The sequence below is a fragment of the Taeniopygia guttata genome, chromosome 1A (genome assembly GCF_048771995.1).
Source record: "Taeniopygia guttata chromosome 1A, bTaeGut7.mat, whole genome shotgun sequence".
NCBI classification, from domain to species: Eukaryota; Metazoa; Chordata; class Aves; order Passeriformes; family Estrildidae; genus Taeniopygia; species Taeniopygia guttata.
The window spans coordinates 12,093,974-12,120,852 of record NC_133025.1 but is presented as its reverse complement, the minus strand read 5'-3'; the positions used below and the strand labels follow the sequence as shown (position 1 = coordinate 12,120,852).

The 26,879-nt window shown below is 35.2% G+C and overlaps 1 protein-coding gene across 4 annotated transcripts in view; it reads left to right on the top strand.

Moving 5' to 3' along the window:
- Nucleotides 1–26,879, top strand: part of CCDC146 (coiled-coil domain containing 146) — a 67,803-nt gene that overhangs the window by 32,071 nt on the left and 8,853 nt on the right. For 3 of the 4 annotated variants that reach the window (XM_041713757.2, XM_030263745.4, XM_072919369.1), the window contains exons 4-15: nucleotides 3,649–3,855; nucleotides 11,386–11,443; nucleotides 11,989–12,162; nucleotides 12,761–12,834; nucleotides 13,979–14,206; nucleotides 15,115–15,301; nucleotides 18,620–18,715; nucleotides 19,743–19,913; nucleotides 21,497–21,585; nucleotides 21,702–21,866; nucleotides 24,216–24,434; nucleotides 25,046–25,274. In XM_041713757.2, the coding sequence (XP_041569691.2) occupies nucleotides 3,649–3,855; nucleotides 11,386–11,443; nucleotides 11,989–12,162; nucleotides 12,761–12,834; nucleotides 13,979–14,206; nucleotides 15,115–15,301; nucleotides 18,620–18,715; nucleotides 19,743–19,913; nucleotides 21,497–21,585; nucleotides 21,702–21,866; nucleotides 24,216–24,434; nucleotides 25,046–25,274 (1,897 nt within the window). Of the gene's footprint in view, nucleotides 1–2,865; nucleotides 3,577–3,648; nucleotides 3,856–11,385; nucleotides 11,444–11,988; nucleotides 12,163–12,760; nucleotides 12,835–13,978; nucleotides 14,207–15,114; nucleotides 15,302–18,619; nucleotides 18,716–19,742; nucleotides 19,914–21,496; nucleotides 21,586–21,701; nucleotides 21,867–24,215; nucleotides 24,435–25,045; nucleotides 25,275–26,879 lie in introns of those variants that run through there. The other variant, XM_072919374.1, reaches the window with a different exon arrangement.

The following is a 26,879-nucleotide window of genomic DNA, read 5'->3' as shown; positions in this document are numbered from 1 at the left end:
TTTCTTGAGGATAGCTGACTCTTCTGGTTTTGTCTTAATAAAATGGGGAGTTGGGATATCGTTCTGACTCTGTGAAACATCATCTGAATTTATTTCAGGTTACTGATAGATAGCAAATCTTTCTGAAAAGCAAAATTAAAAACAGCACTACTAAACCAGTCCAGGTTCCTAGAAAATAGAAGAAGACTTTTCTAACTGCTCAGATCTAAACATATTTTGTGGTGTTTAGATTAATTGATAGAGAGGGTTTCTATCACACTGGTGTTCACTGAGCTGAAGCAGAAACCAATAGCTGCTTATTAGTTGATTTTCAGCCAGTGTTGGTTTGAAAACAGTCTTTCATTGGAAAAATACAAGCATATTCCTACATGTTTTATGTATTTATACAATGTTCTTTTATATGGGACATTTATTTATGTAAAAGCAATGCTTTTGTGTGTATAGAAGTAGAATAGGGCCCGAGTGTAAACAGGACTCGAAGACTCAAGTCAAGTCAAGAATATTTATCTGATTATATCCCAGATATCTCAGCTGTCCTTTCTGTCACACTTAAAACTACCCTTAAGAGAATGCACCAAAAGCATGAAAATGTTAGATGGTAGATTAAATCTCTCATTCTTTCCATCATTCTCACAGGAGTATGAAATAGTCATCCTTCTGTAAGAAACTGGATCAGAGATCATGATGTCACATTCTGTATTAGATGTAACTATGTGTCAAGCAGAACACCAATGTGTGAACAAGCACTAATTCTCACAGACAAATTTCTCTTACTGCTAAAAGAAAGCAAGGGAAATCAGTTAGTAAAAATCAGTCATGATTTCCAGTTTATTTAAGGACATCAAAAGTGGTATTCAGGCATCAAAATTAGGATTTAACTGTCCATATGTTAACATCAGTAGACATGCTCATCTGATCAAGGTACCAATGTCCCTTAACAGTCTATAGAAAGAAATAGGGATCACACACTTTCTCCTTATTCAGATATATGCAGGGGTCTGGGTTTCTTCATCAGCTGTAAGGACTGTCCTGGTGGTAAGTGCAGTATGTGAATATTCTCTTCCTGTAAAGAACCCTTCATAGGATCAATACCACTTTTTAATTGTTAGTTCTTCACCCTAACGTGCTGTATGCTTCAGTGGATCACGAACTTATTTTTTCACATATTACAGTTGAATTCATTCCGTTTCCTAATTAATGCCATCTCTCCTAGTGTTGCTGCAGTGCCATGTTAACACAAATGACACAGGATGAGATTTTCAAGCTCTGTGTGTTTTCTTCTTTCCTGTGTTAGCATATAAAAATCTCAAGGAGAAAGCCTCATACATCTTATGCAGCACAGTTCCCTGTGACAGCTGTGCCAAACTGTTGGAATTGATCTCTCTGATATACAATACAAATTTGTCTAATATCATAAATGCAATTACTCTGTGTGCAGGTAGTTTCCAAGGCTATTGCCAATGTACACAGAGCTATAAGTGTATAGTGCAGTCCTCTGTTTAGTGGCAAATTTATTTCTTGTTTTCAGTTTGGCACAATTTGGCATTCTAAAAGCAGAAAGATGTCACCTGGAAGAAACCATCTTTGATTATTTTCTTCAAAGTCTTAAATGATTTTGAATTTACGTTTGCTGAGAACAGGCTTTCATCCCATTGTGATGTTGTCTCAGCCATCTACTTTGTAGTACGGCATCTAAAGTTAAAGTATCTGAGCCTGTATTTTGCCTCTGAAAGCCTTTTTGGTGACTCAGTTATGTGGCCTAATTGTAGATTTTATTTATATTACCTCAATTTAGGAACCTAGTATGAATATTCTGTTAACCCAAACTAGAAGATACTCAGATAATAATAAAGATTCATTAGCAGATTGGGAATCTAATTTTCTTAAGTCTCTGCTAAATTTCTAATTATTTCACAAATTCAAAAACTGCCATATCAGACTGCACAAACTTACTTTTGCAGTCATGGGATTCTGTATATGCACATTCTGTAGATGTGCAGTTATTTCTTCATTGTCTTCAACTAAATTCAAATCAACACATGAAAAAATACTGTTGGCATGTGTAGAGAGCAAAATCTAGATTCAACACTCAATTCTTGTTTATATTTTTTTATTAACTTAAAAGAATAAATACTAAAACCTTTGTTTTTATTAATTCACTTACTGACATGTTTATGTAAATGTATGTAAAGTGTATATGTTATGAAAGAATTGTGTTTGAAATTGTGTGTTAGTACAACCAATTATATTTTCTCCCACAACTGCATACATTCTGATAGAATCCAGTGTCAATAAGTCTCTTTATTTTTTGCTTAACATATACATGTAAATACATGAAATTATTTGTTAGTGATGAAGACACACTGTTTTCTGTTGATTTCTGTGGTTTTATTTTCTAGTTTAGAAAAAGGAAGTGCTTATCTAGGGAGAAATGTTGCACGAAACAAAACTTTTTCTGCTATATTATTTCAACAATGTTTGTGCAGTATAGTCAGTTTTATATTTTGTATTTTTATCATCATTTTACCATCTCAACTCTATTCTTTGGTGTGATATGTAATATTATTTTTCTGTTTAAGTCATAAATGTCAAATCTGAGCCAAAATTTATGTCTAGAGTTTCTCAATATGGGAAATTCTAAGTTCCTTTGTTTAAAAAAAAAAAACATTGCACTATATTTTTAGTTAGTAAAAGGCAAGTGATATAGTTCTTTATTCTTCTACATAATTTGTGACTAATTTTAGTAGACCATTATATAAAAGTCATAGTGTACTAATATTGAGGAAGCATACACAATATTTCTATAGCATAAAGCATAGGTTTATGTGTAGTGTATTGTATATGAGTAGTCATACTGTTGTTCCCTTTAAGAGTTTTCCATAATAATCAATATACTAACAGCCTTTAGGATGTTTTTCAGCTGTCACAACACAGGTTCCTAAGTATATTATGAATGCCAGTCTCCAGACACTGACAGGAGTCAGTTTCTATAGAGCTAATCTGGTGATACAAATCAGATCATTGATCTACAGGCCTTATAATAAGCTTCCACACATGTCCACAAATGTATTTTCAGCTTTTGTATCATTACATGAGCTGTTTCAGGTCTTGGTAGCACTACAGCAGTAGCAAGATGCAATTCATCACTGGGTAGATGTCCTAGTGCTTATTAAGAATTTCAAGTTGTCATAGAGGCCAGACTGGGCCTTGTCCTAGTGGATACTTCACTATTTTAGGTCTCCACACTGAATCAGATCTAGCCTTTGGCACTTCTTAGGATAAAATGGATTCACTTTCTCTTTTCTGGGAAGTGTTAGACAAATCAATTTGACTAAGTAACAGTCTATCATCTGGTTAAAATTAGATGAGCTGAATCTCACTCCAACTGTAGGTATGCAGAAAACTCCCCCTGAGACCAGAATCCACTGCTCTCATGGCATCATAGGATGATTTGGGTTTGAGCAGAACTCAGGAGTTCCAACCTCCTGCCCAAGGCAGGGTCAACTAGGAGGTCAGACAAGATTATACAGATCTTAATTCCATCTCATCTTGAAAACCTTAAATTAAATATTATAGGTATGTAAAGAAGTATAAATACAAAGCTTGTGCTGCACATTGACTAGTTCTAAATTAGTCTATTTAATGCAGTTTACAGGAATCTGAGACCCAGCTGTTGCAGGAAGCCGAACGCCTGAGTGCAGAACTGGAACAACAGTGTGAACTGGAAAAAGCAGAACAGCTCCCTGAAGAAGCTTCCAGTGAAGCTTCCCAAATAAGGCAACAACTTTTTAGCTGCCGAAGTGAATACAATGCTATTAAAGGAAGAGTGTATGAAAATCGATTGAAGATAGAATGGTAGGTGAAAGTGGTCAAATGCTGCTAATTTTATCACAGATAGTCTAAAAAGATGATAAATAGAATGAAAATCAATCTCCTTTACATTTTACATGGACATATTTCTTGATAGCTGTTGTTAAATGAGTGGCCACAAACTTTCTCCAGTTACAGCAACATGTCAGGGATTAATAAATTTACCATGGTCAGATTTGTAGATAGTTTTAAATTTAGAACATGGATGGAGTTCTTTAAAATGCTGTTTAAAATTTACTACATCGGATAAATAAAATTTAGGTAGGGAAAATTAACATGAACAATTCTAGTCTAAGACACCTTCAATACAAATGTTTAAAGTGTCAGAGACCTGTTGGCTTGGATTTTATGGAACAATGTCATAAATAGACTCAATGCTATTTTTAACATCAGTAGCATGGTGTATTCAAGTTTTGCTATTCAGGTATTCAAAGGGGAAGAAGTACTTCTATATTCTAATGTTAGAAAATTGATAGATTTACTGTGAAAGAGTGAAATCTTAACATTTCTATATAAGGACAACTGTCTAGAATTAGCTTGGTATTGTATACATTTCAATTATCTGCATACTTTATAGTATTACAAGCAGAAGTATTGCATTTGTAAAAATATGTACCTAGGTAGATGAAATCAGATTTTCAGTTTGTGAGGGATTTGCTATTTTTACCCATCTTCAATCCAGCTGTAGTGTCATTGGTGTGTATAAAAACACAAGGTCAGCATCTCAGCAGTTAAGATTATTATTCTGCAAGGAAATCAGAACACTGTAGATACTGCATGGAGTAGGTTTTTCTGGGAATACTTTCTTGATTTTTGTTTTAGTTTTTTAGAGCCAAGTGTTTGCTCTTAGAGAAAAAGAAACTAAGAGAATGAAGCAAACTGTGAGTGGGAAAGAAGCATGGAAAGCATCTGGAAAAAATTATTTGCTATGAGATAACTAAGAAACATGAAATTTCCTGAAATAATTATTAAATACAGAATTTATTGCAATTACCAAGCAGTTCAGAAATTAGTTCTTCAGAAGTATCATGCTTTTTAACCATTTGTCCTCATATCTTTGGAATATTTTTTCTCTGATTTTGCATCAATTTCCAAAAAAATTATGAGGCTTTATATGTTTAGGCAATATTTTCCCATTCTCTATTTTCTACCTACAGTGAAAATGAGAACTCTATTCCGTACAGAATGCAGTGTAGGCATTATTTCAATTACCCCAGCACATATACTGGATTAACTTTTATATATGAACTGAATATCTTGCAGATTAAAAATCCACTTTTGGGGTAAGTCATGCTGTAAAATATGATCCTTCACTGTTGTAAGAAACTTATGTCTTATGTATTGCCCGGGATCAAACCCAGCTGTACAGAGGTCTGTGAGGTGCATTATCTAATGGAGACCAAAAGTGCAGCCCCAGCCTGTTGTGATGTGGGGATTTCATGAGCCAAATACAGTTATCTTTGTTTGGGAATCCTCAGTTGACCCCAATTCCTTTGAACTTCTCCCGTCTCCTCCAGAGCAAACTTCTGACATTTCAACATGCTGGGCAAAGCGTTCCACAGATTAATTACATAAGAGCTGCCATCTCCTTACTTTTTTAACCTGACTCCTACAGCTTCATTTAGTGCCTTGTAGTTCTTGTATTGCATGAGACAATGAACATCTCATTCACTGCTGCAGAATGGTTTGATATCTCTTTTGTACAACCCTTTGCCCCTTTAATTTGTCAATTTTTCAAACTTGGGAGCTATAGATTATTTAATTGTTCCCCTATGTCTTATGAGTGCTGTGGGTGTGGAGTGAGAAGGATGTGCCTTGGTTATATGTGGATTTGCTTACTGGGAGAGAAATTCCAGAAATATTCGAGAAATTATACTGATTCTAGAACAAACAGGACTAGCACAGTATGTGTGAAGAATGGGTGAGTGAATGTAGTGGAAAAATGAGAAACGGACTATGAAGAAAACCAGATGATTTCTCTAAATACATGTTTGTAATGAAGGGATGAGTTTGGTGCCTGTGAAAGACAGTGACATGAATGTTCAGAACAGATTTATGAGTAGCAGGTGATCTAATAGTAACACTGATGTAAAATGAAGATCCATATGCTTGCTGGTTTTATCCAAAGAGTAAAGCAATGATTTCTGTGATATCTGGTGCATGGACAATGTCAGAGACAGAGGGGAGGGAAGCTGCATCGAAGGTATTAGAAGTTTGCAGTTTGCTGTTAGGTCGCTGTTTGGTTTCCTTAATTTCTCAGGATAAAAGTCATGGCCCAACCTCTCTTGGCCCTTGATCTCTCTGGAACACAGTTTCCCTTGTTGTCCAACTGTGTTAATACAGTTCCAGCTGTGCTTGGCACTCACAAGTAAATTTCTCTTTGGGAATTATGACTAATGGCTGTTCATTCTGAAAACAAACATGTTGTTTATTTTTTTTGTATGTATAGCAGGCAGGGAATGTGGAGGGGGAAGGTTTTGAAGGGTTTATCTATGTCTCTTATCTACTGCTCTATCCCTTTTTTAGAATGTCTACTCAGACCTAGTGCTGAGATGGAAGTGAGAAATCTGATCTTGTTTCCCTCGTTCTGCAGATCTCTGTTCCCCTGTTTCTGTAAACTTTTATTACTCTGAAGCATCCCTCTTATCTCTGATGCCTTTATTTCCTGCCTTAATTCACTTTCTCTGATATCTAAGAGTACTTAGCACCTGTTTTGCACTCAGATTCAAATCTGACAACAATGATGAGGAGTCATACAGATATGCCATAACATTAGCAAAAGTCTTAAGTTCTCTTAATATTCCATATTCTTCTATTCCTATTTATTTTCCTATTTGCTTGCCTCTGTAAACATTTTCCCCAGACCTTTCTGAACATCTGAAGATGTTATTTCATCTTCTGTTTTAATTATTTATTGTTCCAATGAGTAGTCAACATTTCCAAAATAAATTGCTTTCAGCAATTTAATTATCATCAGGTTTTCAGGAATTTTGTGACTTTTTTCATAGTTTGAATAGGTACATGAGCTATTAAGTGTATTTCTTGACACACTTCAGCTGTAAGGGAAGTCACCCTGAGGGTGACTGCATGGATGGGATGTGTTCCCACTGTATGTGCCTCCTCTTCCAGTTTGCAGTCTGTTCTGCCATATGGATGTACTGGGCTCATTGCTGGTGTGTCTGCCTGAGAGCTCAGGAGGAGAACAAGGGTTGGAAGGATTTTGCTGAGCTTATGAAGTTTGGGCCACCATCCCAAAGTCTGAGCTGACTCTGGGAGTATTCTTCCTCTCCAAAACTACTTGGCAAGGGTAATAAAGGGAAAAAGAGTCATCTCCACTCAGTTCTGCTAAAATTGCATTGAGAGCCATGAAATTTATTCATATAATTGATAAGAAGCCTCAGCAAGTAGAATAGAATAAGAATATAGATCAAAAAATCAAATTCATGGAACAAGAAGGAAAGAATCAGTGTGATCAGCAAGGATTTGTTCTGGCTCAAGGAGACTTTTCACTTTAATGTTCGTGTGAGGCTTGGAGTTATGGTTTATGAGAGAAAATAAAGAACTGCTTTTCTTTATTACACAATTTATCAACGGTAGTTTACTGTGAGAAATAATAAATATTAAATCTAAATCTATCATCTAAACACTTCATTTAAAAGTAAGCAATTAATTTGTTCTAAATTTATCTATAACAAGAGTTTGTGAAATTAAAGGTGCCTGATGCTTGAAACAGTTTTATTTCAAAGCCTAGGTCCAATCTCCATCTCTCACAGTTCAGGTAACAAAACAGCTCCTCACTGAAGTGCTCTGCAACTGTGTGCAAGTCAGGATTGCAAAACTGATTTTCTCCTTGTAGAAGCATTGCAAATAAGGAAAACTATTTCAACACTTGTAAATATTTCTGTATTAGTCACTCAATAATTAGAAAGTGAAAAGTTAAGCTGTTATCCATAGCTTCTCTACTAAAGAATTACAGGTCATAAGTAAAATAAATAGCACCACAGCTGAAGTTGTTATCAGCTGGTCTTGTGACTGCATTTTCTGGTACCTAAAAATTAATTACCACTCATAGCCTTACAGGAAGCTCATGCTGGCAGCTTGTCAGCTGTGATAATGTCTACCTGTGGTCACTGGACTATAGTTGTGAGGTGCCAAATACCTTCTGTGGATTTCCAAGCAATCACAGCTCTAAGAGAGAGTAGCTAAAGGAGTTCACTTTTTTCCATGATGGGACGTCTAATGCTAACAGTGTTGTGGTTATTTTGTGAGCTGAGGAAGTGAAATGGACTTCTGTTGACAACTACCACTACATTTCCTAATCTCCTGTCTTAATTTTTTTTATTTCTGTGTCAGCTTGCAGCTGTAAATGTCTCTTAGGGAAAAATCTGGAATGTGTTTTTATTAACGACCCAGTTTTCCAACTGCCTTTTATTAACTCATTACAACTGCACCTCTGACAGCTTTTCATGTACAGAACTGTTATTTGGCTTCATGAAAATAAGAAGAGCAATGTTAGAAACATTTGCACACATTAATGCTTAAACTTAAGTGTTTTTATCTTCTTTCCACTGGGTGTATTGTTAGAGGCACAATAATGGCAATAATAAAATCCATATGATCTTAAAAAATACATCCATCAGGGAAGGGCTATAAAATAATGAGAAATTTAAATGCCTAATGCCAATTGCAGTTGTTTTGTTTGTTGTCATTGATGTCTAAGTAAAACGGTCATGAGGATATCCATATAATACAGATTAAAAGATTCAAATGCTAAATAGAAAAACCAAAATTTCTCTGCTTATCTTACATTAAGCTTCTGTGTTCATCTATTAAATCACTATACTTAAAATTCTTTGAAGAATCTTATTTGATTTCTAAATATGTGTCAATTATCCTTCCTCTCCTTTAGAGTCCACAGAGAGGTATATGCTATCTTCAACTGGTAATTTATGTCATCCTAAAACAGCTACCTGGAATGTGAGATAACCTGCCCTTTGGAGGTCCCAGTTTTTATCCCTGACAGTAAGGAAGCCCTGAAGTAAGGATGCTAGCATAGGGCTGCCTGGCATATGGCTGTGGGCAGCTGGATCAAACTCACTGCTCAAAAGGGAGAGATTTCACTTTTTTCTTTTTACCCATTTTTTCTTTTCACTCTTCCACCGGTTTTTGTGTGGAAGTAGTTGATCTGGCACCTATTTAGGTAACTTGGCCCTTGTCATTCACTGTTGCCTTTGTTTTTGTCACAGAAAATGAAGCGTTCAAATCATTTTACTTTTACTGGATGGAAAAGTCTTTGTTGTGAAACTGGAATGGTTCCACAGGAATCTGTCTTCATGAGTGAGGAATGTGACAAAAGAAAACAGTGTCAGCTTTGCTCTCCCTCCTGATCTTTGGTGTTGCTCTTTTGATCGTCCAGCATGATATGAAAGAGGGCACAGCATGGACTAACCACAAGCTCTGCACTACCTCTTTAATCATTTTGCACAGAACAGATTTAATAATATTTTGTGGCAGTCAAACCATTATAGATATTTGTCCAAAGTGGGCATATTATCCTTAGTGTGGTTATGCTGGTCCCAAGGATTTCAATTAGAAATGGGTTGAAATATGATTTTGGAATTTAATTTTTTTTTTTTAAATTAATGTTCTCAGTTTTGAAGAAAGATTGATTTAAATTCAACTTTTGTCTTTAAAAAGATTTTGTTTTGCAAACTCATTCACTCTGTGAGTGTTCAAATGCTGGCATTCAAATTAGTTTTTAGTCTTTACCAGTCCCTGTAGAGGCATACTTGTAGTCTACCCATACAAATATCATGCATGTTATATATCAACAATATCTACTCTGTGTCTTTTTTCTCTTTGCTCTTCATCTGAGCAGGAGCTTCTTATTCATGCGAGATGTTTTGTTTTGTTCTGTTTATATTGCAACACCACCAACCCAGTTCTCTTTTTTTCACTATTTCCTTTCCTTAACTAGAAATATGTTGCCAGAGACTTCCAGGTACAAGCTTCACTCCTTTGGTTGGAAGACTCAAATATAAGAAAGCATTTATTGAAAGAGTGGGAGTGGTGGCATGGAGGAGGGAATCTTAAATCAGCACTGCTAAAGGGTTGAGCGTAAGGTCCTAGGGATGGTCCTTCATGAGGCTGGCTGCTGGGAGACTGATCTCTGTTCCCATGACTACACACTTTCTAAAACCTGAGCCATCACCACCATGCAAGTCTTGCTGCTGGAAGGTTTCAGAAGAAAAAGAGGAAGTAGCAATCAGCTGCCTCTTTTCTGTAGCAGCCACATTATAACTGTATATAACTGTAATAGCTGCTTTGGGTGGGTGGAGATGCCCAGGAGTCCCCTGCCATTGTTACAGCTCCAAGTGACACAAGTGTTTTGTGGAAGCTTGTCCCTTTCTCTTAATTCTTCCCTAATTTAAAGAGTTATTTACTTTACCAGGCTGCCCTGGGTCTCAACAAAACTTGACCAGCACATCCTCCCACTGGAGTTAAAAACATAAATTTAAGCACAGAATTCTTCGCTATAGCTGGGACAGAGGACTCAGTTAAGTTGTTTGGTTGTGATAGCATACAGAATGCTGTAGCCCATTTACCTACTATAGGTGCAGAACTATTCTGTGCATGCACTGGGGATGTACCTTCAGTAGGGACCGTTTTTTGTATTTGGCAGTATTTATTTATTACCAAGAAGCTCCCTATTGGAAATCTAACAAGCTTGTTGGTTGAGCTCCCTTTTTATAACCATTCCTTTATCTTTCTCAGGGCAGGGTTATTAAATACCCACAAGATCTAAGAGCTTTCTTGTTTTTTCCTTTCTTCCTTCCTCACTTCTTTAGCATCTGTCCCAATTGTTGCCTGAAATTAAATTGTAATTTAGTTTTGGATATAGGTTAAGATCACTGGGGCTATTCAGTTTACTTTTCTACCATATTCCTTTGGCTTAGCCTATAACTCCTGCCACTTTTCAGGATTTTTTTTCCCAGAGGATCCAGTCCAGATTTGAGGAGCTTCTCTTACAGTTATCCGAAGAGTAAATGTGTCTGTGAAAGCATTCATAGGAAGAAGAAGGTTTCTCACTAGCAACTGCACTTTCTTTGATATTTGATGTCTTTGTGGCTATTTATTACCCACCTCCTCTTTCCTTTTGCCACATTTCCTCGTTAACATTTTATTTTCTGAAGAGTGCAGGGTGCCACTAGTAAAAGGCAAGGGTGAGTGAGGCATGAATGGACCCTGCAGGCAGTAGTCAGACTAAGAAAAATCAGAATTCAAATTTTTAGATGTATGCACTGTAGAAAATGGTGTGTCCACCTCCATATATACACATCCAGTCCAGTTACCAGACAGAAAACTTGCTTTAAATCTGAGCACCTTTCATGCTAATGCACCATGTTTTTTAGTCTAACATGGGACAGGCTTTCATACTTTCTTACCATTTACTATATTACAGTAATGATTATCCTATTACTAACATATTTAGTTCTGCTTTGATTTTTACTGTAGTTTGCGAGAAGAAAAAAAGCTTCTGGAAAATGAATATGAAAAAATGTCAAAAGAAAAGGTAAGAACAAAACACAAGAAAAGCAATGTTTTATGTTCTGTTAACTAACATTTAAAAAATCGTTGAAAATGTCTTCTCAGCGTGCATTTCTAGAGTTTATTTTAAATAGAATACATTGAAAAATAGATTTTAAAATAAATATATTTTATGAGTTATATTATATCTTCAATTTTGATACCTAGAGCAAGCAGTAAATAACTGATTCAGAAAAGATCTGGATTTTTTTATTTACCCAAGAAAATGTTTACTATGTTCAGCAAATGCATACTGTGTGTAAAAATAGCTGGAGGCTTTTGGTTCTATGATGTGAACATGAAAAATACATTTGTAGTCACAAATCCTGAAGAATATATGTGGCTTTGTTGGAAATAACATTCTGTTAGTATTGATCGAAGAAATACTCATCTGGTAAAAAAATTTAATTTCATATCTTGTCACTAAAAATGTTATTATCATTCAGTGTTAGTGAGTTTGTGTTATCAGAAGCCTGCAAAATGTAAAAGGGAAAATACAAATAATCTGGTCTTTTACTTCATTTTTTAAAGAAAAATGATAAAATTGAACAGTTGAAAGAAAATTGTGATCAGCTCAGCAAAGAAGTAATCCAGAAGAAAGCAGAAGTTGATTCAATAAAAGAAGCTGTTTCATCCAAAGAAAAGCTGATATTAACAGATGAGGAAGAAATGGAAAAGCTTCAGGAGATGCAGACTTATTTAAAAGTAACACAAAATTAATTGTGCCTATGTATCTGTGAGTGCGTGTGCATGTGTGTGTATGGGTACGTGTTTTGCCCAAAGGAGCAGTGAATCTTCTGGATGTTGTCATCCCAAATTCAGTATGCCATTATATTAAATATTAGACCATTTTTCAATAGGCATGAAACATGCTGCTGGGCCATATCCTTATTGCTCCTTTAAGAAATATAAGGGTCGTGATTTTGATTAGAAAGTGGTTTCTATAAAGACATCTTACTTATGTTGTGTTATTTTAGTTTGCTCAGATTACAGTTAATACAGATTTATGCTGGGAATTAAAAACATGCCTGGATCTACTTCTTTCCGTGGTATAAATAGCATTCTAAGATGTATCGATAATATTCAAGCATAATTTTTATCTTGCAGACACACTAAAATTGTAAACATCAATGTTCAGTTTTAAAAGTAGGAGCTATAATTCTCTGGGAAAAACTCAAGCAATTAAAAAGTGCTCCCTACCAATTTTCACAGCAGTTCTAAATTTTAGAACATCCAACATTACTGCTACAAAAACTCATCAACTTTTGAGGCTATTAATCATAACTTTCTGTTTTGTTACTAGGCTGAGCTAGTTAGGCTCCTTGGTGTTCCAAAGCAACTTGCAAAAGAAACTGAGAAGTTGATTCAGAAAAAAATGTATGTTTTTAATAAATAATTCTATATACATTAATATATATATGTATGATTTCTTCTCATCCCTTGGTTATAGAAATGATTGAGGGTAGTTGTTGATTAAAATTAGGATTTCCACAGCTGGCAGTGTGGCCTGAGCTACAAACCCTTTCTCCCTTAGTCTTTCTGTACCAGCTGTGGAGTCACAGGTGCTTCGCTCTAAGGTACTGACATGAGTTGCAGTCTCTAATACTTAACCAGAGGAGATGCAATCCAGCAGCCAGTCTTTTCTTTCTCTCATGAAGCTGGGGTTCTTCTCCTCTGAAACATGGCATGTGCTGTTTTCTCTAAGTGTAAAATCAAATTAGCACTGTGCAGTTTCAGCCAGGTCACTCACAGATCCCAGTGGTCCAGCTGCCATCCAGATGAATGAAGGGTTTTGTACCCCGTTTATGCACAGGCTTACATTGAAGTTTGTGTCTCCTGCTTCCAGTCCCTGTTTGTAACACAGAAACTGTTTGACTGTTAAATTTCTCAGGTTTAAAATTTGTATGATGGTTTTCTTCTACATTTTCCTCACTACTTTGCTTAATGCAACTCTGCTTCCAGTCCCTGTTTGTAACACAGAAACTGTTTGACTGTTAAATTTCTCAGGTTTAAAATTTGTATGATGGTTTTCTTCTATGTTTTCCTCACTACTCTGTTTAATGCAACTCTGCCATCATAAATCTAAGAAGTTTGCTCTTTAGTGTCAAGCAATTTCTAAAATCTACATTGTGCAGATTGCTATTAATGAAATATTTAAATGAGTCTTCATATTTGTGTTACATCACAGAATAAACTAACCAGAGTTCCCAGTTCTTAGGAAGAATATTTAGAAATGTCACACCCATGTATCAGTAATGTGAACAGAAATCAATTTACTAGAACTCTTTTTAATATAATCATGGTGCTAAGCTGTCATTTAGGTGCAGATACCCCATGGCTATCTGAATTTTTATTGGACTATATTGAATTTGAAGTCTTTCATTGTCTGCTGTCAAACATTTGACATACATTGTTTTGAAATTATTTTGTACGTCCACAAAAACTGGCAACTTATGTTTTGTCTTTTACATATGCATGTGGAAAATGTAACCCTTAGTGCTTTGTTAAAATATATCCACAGTGATGCAGAGAAGAAGAATGAAGCCCTTAATGACCAAATAGAAGAATTGAATAGCACCCTGAAAGCCACTGAAAAAAGGACTGAAGAGATTTTGCAAGAGAAAGAAGATGTAATGAAGGAATTGGATGAGAGACAAACTTTGATACAAAAGAATGAACGAGAATGCATTAATTTGACAAAAGTAATAGAAATTAATGCAGAGAAGGAATTAGCCATCCTAGCAGACAGGTTAGAGACATGAGCCACATGGGAAGAGTGAACAATTCTCTGTTCTGAAAAGTTTATTTCTTTTTTCTGCTGTTGCTTCTATTTTCAAGTTTTATGCTGCAACCAGTGTAAATTATAAATGATCAGGCTTGGTTTTCACTTCCAAAATTTTTATATAAAAATTTGGAATCTGGAATCTAAGATCTGGCTTGAAGAAGAACATCAAAAAAGCATAAGCATTTTATAAAATCCTATTAGATTTTGCTCTTAAAAGTGAAATGTTTTAGAGAGTTTCTCTCTTTAGTGAACATATTTTCTTTCCTGTGTAACCTACTGAAAGTAATTTGAAGAACAATAAAGTATGCCAGTATTTTCATTTTCAAATGAGGGTCATAGATGTCTTCCCTCATGTAGTCCTGAGTTTCAGTGGGGATTGGTTAATTGTCTCTTTAATATTCCCTTCAATTATAATTTTATATTTACTTGGTAAAGTAAAATTGTTAGGTTGAAGGCAAACTTGCAATGATTCCTCCTTTGCAGAGGGAGATGTATAGTTGTAATTCTGGCCATATGCTCAGCAACAATGCTTTTGCCTTTCAAGCTTTGTATTGAAGGCCCATGGCATCTTATTTTGAAATGTTCCCTTATACTAAAAAATGTTTTCTTCTTCCTATATGTACTAGATTAGCTGATATTTTTAGCATATATAGAACAGACTGTGAGACCTCAACGACATAATTAGGGTATTATAATTGATTATAGTTATAAAAATGCTACCTTTTAAGGTAATTTTTGTAAGTAGCTTACAAGTTGGTCTTTGCTGAACCATAGTCATGAGGTACTCAAAACCCATTAAAATAGTTGTGCCTGTTTACATATATGTCTTGATTAAGTTACCTGTTTCTAAAATTCTGTGTCTATCTATATAGACAAATTCTGGAAAATAATTTAAATAAATGTATCTTGGAGAACAAAAATAAGCAAGATATTCTCAGTCACCATCAAACACAGAAAGATAAAGAACTGAAAAGTTTAAAAACAATAGAGTTACAACTGAAAGAGATTTGGGATTCTTTGGAAGGAGATAAGGCAAAGCATAAAAGACTCAAATCAGAGGTTTGTATAAATGCATTGATCATAAAGATTGTAAATTTTCTTTTAAGAAATACTTCTATGAAATCTCTTGACAGTCCTACAAGGGAAAAGGGGAAGACTGTTATTTCATCTTCCTCATTTCCTCCTTTCTTTAGGATTTCACCCATTCCTCTTTCAATAATGCATTACTCTTTTCTGTTTTACAGTCTTTTGACTATAATAATTTTAAAAGGAAGTACTATTCTGCTTATGTATTCAAAGCATTTTCTTTCTTTTCTGCTTCCAATTATTTCTTTAAAATTTACTTGGTTTATAATTTTTTTTTAATTTTCTTTTTCTTATCACTGGTTCTTTCATTCTCTCTTTCTTATGTATATTTTCTCCTGTCCTTTCTCCTTGCTCAGTCTAGATTCTGAGTCATTTAAAATTAATCTTGTTTAGTCAGGTGAATGTTTTTTCACAGCACGTGATGTTTCCTACCTTGACACTGTCCTTCAAATTTTTATTGGTCCTGCTAAGCAATTTAGGGCAGAAAAGAGTCTTACATAATTGTAAAGTTTTAAAAATAGCTATACATATCAAACCTCATATATACCTGGCTTTGCTATTTAAACAACTTCAATTATTACTTGATAATATTTAATATTATTAAACAATATTTTTTGTCTCCCTTGAAATTCCTCCTGAATTCACATGTGTATTACCTAGTACCATAAGCTCACCTGGGAGAAGGGAGGAAAGCTCTAAAGCTACAAAACAAAGTTTTGGATTGAATTTCCTTAAATAATGATTAAAGGGCTGACTCATATTCCAGACTTTGATCTTAAAGCTTAAAGAGTTTCTGTTCAGTATCAGCTAAGAGAATCTGGGAGTTGGTATTTTTTGCATGTGTTCCCATTGAGAAAATGTTCCTGGATGGAGAACCACAATTGTTCAAAAACATGTAATGCTAAATCAAATACCATAACTCACGAGCAGCTGTGGTTAGAGTTCACAGTCTGGGGTGAGATCCAAACCCATCACAGCCCAAATCCTTCACCCTGTGGAAGGACAAGACCTTGTATGTGTGTTACAAATAGCATCATCATGAGGAGTAAGGGAAAAGCAATGCCATGAGACAGAAGTGGAATTCTGATCAGTATTTTACTCCAGCAGCTGCAAGGTACTACTCTAATGCAAATAGCAACAGCAATAGAGTTGTTTTAGCCCATCCTCCCATGCTCCATGTTTTCTCTGATTCCTTTCCTGGCTCTTTTAGAAGAGCAAATGTGAAATCACTGCTTCTCTGCATTGAAATACAGTACTGCAGTAAGGAAGAGTCAAGTGGCCAACTTGATTCTGCTTGGCTTTTGCTATATTTGTACAATTTTAATTTGTAAAACTTGGGAGCACACCCAGCAAAAATCTAAAAAACAGTATTTTAAGTAGATGAAATTTCTTTAACTACTTAAACCCCCAGATTTACATTTATTCATTGTGATTCAAAGTTTAAAAAATCACAATAATTAATTGTTTATATAAATATGTGATTGCAGAAGTAGCAGCACATCAGTGTGGTTCCCCAAATTTCTTTTTCTGAATCATATGCTAAGTGCAGGATGACTGGTTTGTAGAATAAGGAAATTACAGGAACACTTCCTTTAAATGTGCTTTCCCCGTTAGTAAGTTGTGAAAGGTCAGCTATTGCTAAACACCAAAACTGTGTGTGAAAGCGAGCTGCTGGTCCTGCTGTCTCCAGCCTGGAGCAGAGCTGCTGCTCCTCTCCATGTGGGCCTTCTCTTTGGTCAGGCCAAAGCAGAGACAACCAAAAGTGCCTAAGTTTAGCCCTGTCTTATGTGAACAGAAGTCCCTAATAGATAAAGATGTTTATATGAGCCTTTTATTTTTACACAGCAGAAGTGCTAACTAATATATGCTCCACATAAAAGCTATTTTTGATCCCAACACAAGACCAAAAGTCACTTTCTTAGGACAGCCTTTACTGACATTTTAGTAAACCTAAGTCAAATTAAATCTCAGAGCTGGCAGCTGCAACTAAAGTAACTCCACACTTTGACCTTTACTGTGTCTCTGGTTTCCCTTTACCATAATGCAAGTGAACAGAATTTAATTTTACAATACTATCACAGAAGTGAAAATAACAAATGCAAAACATCCACCTATCAGTATTGATTTATAGTGAACCCTAACATCTGGTTGAGATCTGAGCAAGATAGCACAGGGTTGTATTTGTTATCTTTGAATATCTTCCAGGTGTGTTGTAATTTAAATTGTATTACTTAAATGTAATTTTTTCCCATCCATATGAATTACAGATTTACAATTAGAGTAATTTGGGTTGGAAGGGACTTTTAAAGGTCATTTTGTCCAAACCCCTGCAATAGGTAGGGACAGCTTCATCTAGATCAGGTTAGTCAGACCTCAGTCTAACCTGGATTTGAATGTTTCCAGAGATAGGGCATCAACCACCTCTCTGGGAAATCTGTGCCACCGTTTCATTACCCTTGTTGAAGAAAATTCTTCCTTATATCTAATTGTCCCTCTTTTATTTTAAAATTAATATGCCTTACCCTATCACAGCAGTTCCCACTAAATTGTTTGTCCCCATCAATTACACAGAGGCAATATATGTCTTCATAGTTAGCCTGATGCATTTATTTCTTGCTTTCTTATAACCACAAAGAAATTTTAAGCAAAGTCAATCACAGTGAGGCTAGTACAGCTTTTTGTCTTATAAGTTACATCATGTAAGTAGTTGTAGTGAGATTGGTCAGATACATTTTAAACAGAGGTACTATTTTTATGTATTCCTTCACATACTTAATGTTAAAATCTGATTGAATAAATGAATTTTCCTTTAATGTACATGAAAAAATAATACAGAAAAGTTTGTGTTATTAGATTTTACTTTCTAGGGCCTAATGAAAATCCTACTATAGTGATAAAAAGAAAAAAATGTGATATTCATTCTATGTAAATGTGAACTCTTTTTTCCTTTAGTAAGCTCAGCATTTCACTCTGAAAATCCTCTGTGAATTTAGGGGATATTTTTATATACTCTCTCTGTGTTTATTTTTTTTTTTAATGACAATTTAGTTGCTGAAAACCATAAACCTTCTAAATTTTTGAAGTTTAGTGTTCATAGTTCTTGAAAGAAAAATTTGAGAAGCTTCAATTAGTTGCTGAGGAACTACTTAATTAAGCATTCTTGTATTAGCGATTATAAGATGAGAGAAATTTAATTTCTTAATTTGTGTAACTACTTCTAATACACTATCTGCAGTTGGAATTTTCCTAATATTTTATTTGCATCACTATGTGCTTGGTTTATTTTTGTAGGCAGAAATTAACTCAAAAAACAATGCAGTATTATTAGAAAGAAGACAAGAACTGCAGGAGGAGATCGAAACAGTCAAGAGAGATTTAGCTGAACAGGTGCTGAATTCTGCTTTCTCATATTTTTTCATTTTGACAGTTGGTTTTCTATCATGAGAATAAAGGAACTGTTTGAAGAAAAAAATAATGGGAGTTTCTAGCTGCAGCTTTCTGGTGAGAAAATGCAATACTATTTCTTCAGTTTTAAAGACCACTTATCTTTCATTTTTAAAAAAATTTTTGATGTTACTGGCCATATACTAGAAGGTAGAAAGCAAATCTGCTTTCTAGTTTAAGTCTTTCTAAATGTTGTTGATGGCACTGCAGCTAGAAATATATTGTTATACATTTCCTTTGGCTATGAAACCGTGTCTTGTTGCAACAATGAAAATTCAGCATTTATACATTAAGATTTTTCATTTTCACAGTTCTGTCATTTGTGGATGCTTGTCTGTATGCAGCACAGCCATTCAGAGTGTAGAAATGCAGATAGCTACCTTACAAGAGCATTAGTACCTGCCACTACATAAATGACCTTATAAGAAGCAATCTATTTCAAACATACCTCCTTGGTACCTCCAAGGTCAAACCTGCTGTCTTCTTACCCTTATGTCCATTTTCTTTATGTGTTTTGTTTGAATTCATTAACATTATCAAGTGAGGATCTGCTTGTATTTGGATACACATGCATTCCAGGGCCTACATGGCACTCTCTGGGATATGTAACTTGTGTGCCATGGACAGACTCACAGTCAGTGGAGCCTAGGAAGCTTCCATATACCTCCTGCTGAAGACCTGACACTGAACTTACTTGAAGATTATATAGCTATAAATGTACATTCTGTCCAATGGACAATAGCTGAAAGATGTTAGACTGAGGAACAGAAATGCTCCTAGGTGATAATATATTCTGAAATGTTATTACAGGGATTGTGCATGGTGTTTTAAAGCAGTAATTTATTACAGTTTTAAATCTATGTAGTCTGTATATTTGTTTACGTTGCAGATAAACCCAAAGTATTTCCAACTTTGGTTTTGCCAACACTGATACATTGTTGCATTAGGATTAAAATGTACTCTTCTCTAGGAAATGATATCAGATATGGATGCCCGCATGTTAGAAGAATGCATTGCTGCAGAACGCTTGCTTTTCAAAGAGCAGGAAAAGTGCAGAAATGAGTTATCCACACTTACACACCTGACCTGGCTCAGAGCTGATGAGAGGCAACTGAAATGCAGGGATGTTCAGAAAACCAAGGTAAAAAAATTATATAATTGGAAGACTGTTCAAAAGTACCAGCTGGTATAGGGAGAAATGAAATAACTAGTGAGGGGAGCCCTGTGGACTCATTTCCTACCCTAGCTTTGAAGCTCCACCGGAACACTGGAAACTCACAATACTGTGGTGTTTTATTGCAATTTGTGGTGCAGTGCAGTATGTTAAAATATGACTCCACAACTGAAACAAGGTATTTGAAAGGACATTTAGAGAGTACCAAAGGAGGGCAACAAAGATGGTGAACAGCTTTGAGGAGAAGCTGAGTGAGGAGCAGCTGAGGTCCTTGTGAAAGGAGGAGGGACACACACTGATCTCCGTGGTGACAGTGACAGGACCTGAGGGATTGGCCTGAAATTGTGTTGAGGGATGTTTAGGTTTAATAATAGGAAAGGGTTCTTCATTCAGAGGGTGGCTGGGCACTGGAACAGGTTTCCCAGTGGTCACAGCACCAGCCTGACAGAGTTCAACAAATGTTTGGACAGTGGTCTCAGGCACATGGGGTGACTCTTGGGAATGGTGCCATGCAGGGCTGGGAGTTGGGCTTCATGGTCCTGGTGGGTTCCTTCCACCTCAGCACATTCTGTGATTCTGAGATTCTGTGATTTTCTTTCAAGCCCATGGGATAAAATGAATAATTTGAAAGAAAGAGGCAGAATAGCTGACTACCTGAGATTCCCAGAAGTAAAACTGTGTGGTTTATTTTACAAATGTATGAACATTAGAAGATAAACTGAATTACTACTCATTGCAAAGTGAGGCAGAAATTTCTATTTTTCTGTTACATTTCAAAGCATAAACAATGATACTGATTTAGAGAAAGAGGGAAAGAAAACTTTTCCTATGACTAGTCATTGTATTTGCTGCCTGCATTTTTTTGGTATGACGTGTGCTGTGATGTCACACAGAATTTGCTAAATACCAAATTGCTATATGGAAACAAGGTATTGATGTTTCCAAAATGTATGTCTGTAATCAGATAAATTAGGTAAGCTACCCTTCCACCATCTTGGGAATCTCTGACCATCTGTAAAAATAAATAAACATGTTGGGCTTTGTGCCTTCAATAAAATCAGTCCATAAACAAACAAAACAAAATAATACAAATTGAGGAAAAGACAGACAAGCCCAAAATTGCAACCCATCATCCACCAATTTTTCCTAATACAAATCTGTTCCTCCTGATACCAGTGGGAGGGGAGAAAAGGCCTCTTAATTTGAGATTGATGGCCCAGGCTATTGAGGACTGAACACAACTGGAATCAAAAATCCAGAAACAGGCTGATCAGTAGAAACAGTGGAACTCCAGAGAGAGAGAACCACGCATTTAAGATGCAGCATCAAATTATCTACATTACTAATAGTAATCGTAAGCTTAATATAAATGGAAAACCTGTGCTTTTTTATGTTTCTGTAATAAAAACATTCCATTATAATAAGAAAAAGTTCTTATAATAATGTCCTCTTACTGTCTGTTTCTCATCTGAGAGTTGTTCTGGGTAATTTCACTGAAGACGTTTCTCTAATATATGTAAAGTGCTTGCTAAATTTTATTTAAATTTCAGATTGAACTCCAAAGACTTGTTAAGGAACTAAAAATAAAGGATCGTGAACTAACCACCTGTAAAAAGATGAAAAAAGAAAACCAAAAAGAGTAAGAAAATAATAACAATACATTATTTTTAAAAAGTCTTCTAAATCAACTTTTACCCAAGCAACGCAAGCTTAAAATGCTAATAATTATTTCTTTCACACATCTCATTTCTTCAGACTCCAAGGATTTACTAGGATGTATGATCTTATGCTAATTGAAAAGGATAAAAGTATAGATTTGATGCGTATTGCTCAGTGGAAAGCAAGGGAAGCTGAAAACCGGGTAAAATTGCTAGAAAATAATATACAAAATTTAAGAGATGCTGTTATAACCAGAGAAAGGTGAGTTTAAAGTACACTGTAGCCCACAATTTTAGACATTTAAGATGAAAAGAATCTTAGGAGGGAATCTATTCCATCTTCCGTTATGCCCATATCAGCCTTGATAGTTATTATCCTGATTTTTTAAATCTGATTAAAACAAAGGCATTTAGAAATATCCCTCCATAATCTGTTCCAATTTCTTATCTCACTAACACTCCACAACTAGCTAGGGCATCACTGCTTGTCAGAAAGTAGTCTTGAAGTTCGTCTGGCTACTCTCTCACTTTCTCATTCTTTGTATCAGAGTTCTTGGACCTCTCAGGTTTTGCATTATCATGCTGTTTCATTCAATGTGAGCAACACCGTTGCACCCATATTTGCTGTCCTTAGAGAAAAAGAGGTCTGACACATATGATTCCCTAATGAAGTGGTGCATGAGACTGTTAAATGAGTCACTAGCTAGGAATATGGCTGTCTGATTATGAAATTAAAACAAATTGGGAATTTTGGTTCAAACTCCCACTGAAGTTTATTACATAACGTTTATTTCAGATAAAATGTGGTTTCAATTTCCAGTCATACATAAAATAAAAGGTTAAATTCACAGCAAAGATAATGAGGCAGAATAGCTAGTACTTTTGACTCTCTTTTTTCCTAGATCATTATTTAGTGAGGATACCTTTTTGCCATATTTTTATCATCCTAGTGATGAAATTCTGCAATATAGACAGAATTACAATGTCTTGGAAATCTGTCCTTGGGCAAGTAGGGAGACAGTGAATAGCCAACTGTGTAAGCAAAACAGGAAAACCAAAATTGAGTAGTTAAAAATAACTTGATTTTCTAAAAACTTCATTATTTGGTGCCAAAAAATTGTTAAATCAGACAAAGAATACACTAAGTATTTTTTGTGAATCTCCTAGTAGTTTGGTTTCAAAGTCATGCTAGAGATACCTAAATAAGAGGTAGAACTTTAGTGATTGAAGTGATTTTGTCAAGATGAACAAGCTGACATTTTGTTGTAAAAGTTTTGAGGCCTTCCCTCAAAGGCCTCTCAAGTTGATAAAAGAAGGGGGAAAAAATGCAAATAAGACATAAATTTTGTATAGATATCAGAAGTATATAAATATTATTATTGATGTGCCTGCTTGGTACAGATCCAACAGATATTTTGGGCTCTGCAAAACTAGATTTAAAAGTAGTCAGAAGTATTGAATTTTCAGTAACTGTCTTGCCTATGAAAAATATTTTAAATCCCAGTAACAGACTTTAGTGTCAGTACCACTGACTTCACTGCAGCCTATGCAATTTGGAGGACAGAATATCAGTCCAAGTAAAGCAAGAAATTTTCAGAAAATATTTAAAACACATTGCATTTCTGCAATTATGTTATACTTCCAGTCTGAAACTTGACTTAGAGAAGTTTAATTAAATTCCGTAATAGCCTGTGGTGCTCAAAGTGTTATACATGTGGGGGAAATGAAAGAAAGCAGCTCCCTGCCCTGTATGCAGCAAATCAGCAATTTAGTGATGGAGCCCATGAGGGAAGGCTCTTTCATCTGCAGGTCTGTATTTTAACAGGAGACTTTGCTTCTCCTTTCACTACCTCTTTTGTACATTGACATGAATATCTACCCAGTGCAGATAATGTTGTGTCTTGATCCAGAAGTGATACCACAGATCAAATGTAATAACTCTAAACTCTGTGCTGTGAGATAGTAAATACTGCATTTGGTGGAAAGAATCTGTCTTTTATTGAGGGGTCATCATCCAGTGATCAACAAGGATGCTGGAAATAATGAGATCTGTTCTTTATTTTTATGTGATCTTGTTGCTAACCTCCCACTATGTTTTGGTTTCTTTTTTCATCTATCAAATGGGCAGATGAAATAATAATGGGCAATCTAATAATTTTCTGTCTTGTGTTGATGTTTTGACACCCTGTTTTATAAACAATAGATTTGGAGAACTTTGAGTTACAACCACAAAATAATTTAAATATTGTTATTTAAATAGAAAGGTAGGATTTCTACACATTAAGACTTTTCATCACAATTTATGCCTATGCTCTTAAACTATTTTTTATGGCTACTTGGGCTACCTAGTAGAGAATAAAAAAGCTGTAGTGCAATATTCCCTGTATAGCATTTTTCTTGAGCCAGAACCCAGTTCTTTTCAAATGGGAAAGAACTTGCAAAAAAATCTGCTCTCAGAATGTCTTTCTTCTTCTTGTAAAGCTTCTGTGAAGCAGAGACATAGAGGAGCCCTTGTGTACTTGAGAAATAAATTTAAGCTCTGCTTTTAATTGCTGAAATTGATTTCAAATTGAAAGAATAAAAATATTCCCACATTTCTTTTATGTTAAAGAAAATTGCAGGATGAGTATCTGAAGATTAAAAGGAATGAGAGAATAAAAGAGTTGATAAAAAAGGATTATTCCAAAATTGAACAAGAGATGATAGAGAATAAAGAAAAGGAAAAGTATTTGAATATTGACAGACTTACCGCTGCAGCCACACACATTGAAGAGGAAATTTTGCAGCTACGCAAAAATTATGAAAGGGCTATTGAGCAACGAAATGAGAGGTACATTTGTAAATTCGATCTAAGGTAGTGTTTAATTCTGACATTCATGAAGCAACGATATTTTTCAGCTTATGAGCACTCCTCATTAGGACTGCTAAAGGTCTGTGGCACTGCATTGTTTTGATGACCAGTCCCCCTCACTGCACTGCCAGTGCTGCTTTGCATTATGTAAATGTTTTTCCAGTGGTGATCATGGTCATGCTTCAGAACTATTATTCAAAAAATATGGTATCTTGGCTACTGAATGTCTTCAGAACTTGTAGCCACCTGCTCTCTTTGTGCATTGTGTACAGATAAGACATCTGCAAAAAAGCAGATTATCTAGATCTCCCTGATCTTAATCCAGTTTTAAATGCTGTGGAAGGCCAGAAGACCTTAAAAATTATGTGAATTACCTTTCCAAGAATTTGTTTTCTAATTTTCACATTGCAATTATTTTGTTACTTATTAAAAATGCTGTCATTAGATTAAAATGATAATTGAGAAAGCTTCATACATTATCACAGATTATTACTGTATTTTACAATAACTTTTTTATGTTCTTGAGTGAAATATACTGAATATGACTAATTTTTTTAAAAATTAACTTTAAATTTTGGCTTTATTTTCAGTGGTCTTTTGCTCAAAGAACGAGAAGAAGAACTAGGCTTTTTGTATGAAAAAATAAACAGGCAAGAGGTCTTGTGTAGGAATGGAGATACTAAGATGCAAGTTATGGATGAAAAGATCAGTTTTCTGAAGCTGAAGTTAGTTGAGAAAAAAAGAGAGGTTAAATTGTATTTTAAAGAGCTCACAGTGAAGAATGACCTGGATGCACATCTGGTGAGACTTCGGATACAGGTTGGTGTTAAAGAAAGCCATTTTTACTACTGTTCTGTATTTTAAAATTTAAGGTGATTTCATAGAAAAAAAGATCTGGATGTACAAAGTTAATTATAACAGCAAGTTTAGTAATACATCTGTCTAGCAAAACAGTGATAAATGTTTTTAACTTCACATATATGAGTTTCTATGCTTATGTGTAACTGGCTCATGGTCTTTGTTTCACACATGCCAAATGTTCCCTGGGTGTGGAATTCCAGCTAACCCACCCCACAGCCTGAAATGTCAGTATGACTAAGCTGGAAAATGGGAGTCATGGGGGAAAAATGGGACTGTAGATAAAATTTGTTAAAACTGTATTGATGGAGTAGGTGGAGGGGTGGGAGATACACTTAGACCATCAAATTTCTAAAATAATAACTCAATTCACACTTGACCCTGAGCCTACTCTGGAAACTCCGCTGCCTACAATGATATAATCCACATATATTTTCTTTTGCACAAAAACAGTGTAAGTTTTAGTTCTAGTTACAAAATAGCACTAAACAGCTAACAAACTGCAGAGCTTGGGACATTCTTTCCTTGCTTTCTGAAATGGCTCATTTACTTTTGACCTTATCTCCAGATGGTAATTTTTCCCATACATACTCTGTTAATGCCTGCACAAAATCCTAAATTGGGCTGTACCATTGCCTTTCAAACTCGCATCAATGGGGGCTGTGGCTCACGGTTTAATAGTGCTTGCACTATTCTCCTACTTCTGGCCTTTTGAAGAAATTGTGTGCTCTGCTACAAGAATAAAACATAGTACATGTTTTAATACATCATGCAAATCATGCCCCAAAGACTTTTGCAGGGCCATCACAGATTTAAATGATGAACCAAGACAGTTAAAAAAAAAAAAAAAAAAAAAAAAAAAAAAGACGACTAAATGAAAAAAGACTAAAAAGACCCCCCCAAAATTTTCAGGTAAGATTTAAAATGAGACTGAGAGTAACTGAGCCAAATACAGTAGTAGCAAAATGCAGATGATTTTTGTGAATTGACAGAATCAATCATGAAACTCTGCTTTTTCTGTTCTGCATTCCTGCAACTTTCTCCTTCATTATGATAGTTCATGTGAAATCACTGTTAAAGGGAGGCTATTGTTGGAGGTGCTTTAAATTTTTTGCAGTGTTGACAAAAAATTAAAAAGTAGGAAAATTCCAAGTAGTGTGATATTGTGCATGCAGTAGTCTTAATAAATGTTCCCCAGTGAGGAGTTTTCCAGTGAAGAATGGCAAATAATCAGTTATCAACCTATAAAATTTAACTAGATACTGTGATTACTGAATATTATATGGCTCAAACTGGCTGTTAACTCCTTCATCTCCTTATGCTCCACCATTCATCATTAATACTCCCACTGCCAATAGGAATTAAATCCAATGAGAAGCAGTTTCAAATTGTTTGACTTTATCTCCATGATGTAAACAAAAACCATGAGCCCAAATCTGAATTCTTGTATTGGTTGCCAAATTCATGCTGCTGGATCTTGTACCGATTACAGATTTGACCCCATGTTGAAATCTGACTCAGCTTCTGTTCAGTTACCACAGCCACAGACTGTCTGGATTAGGCAGG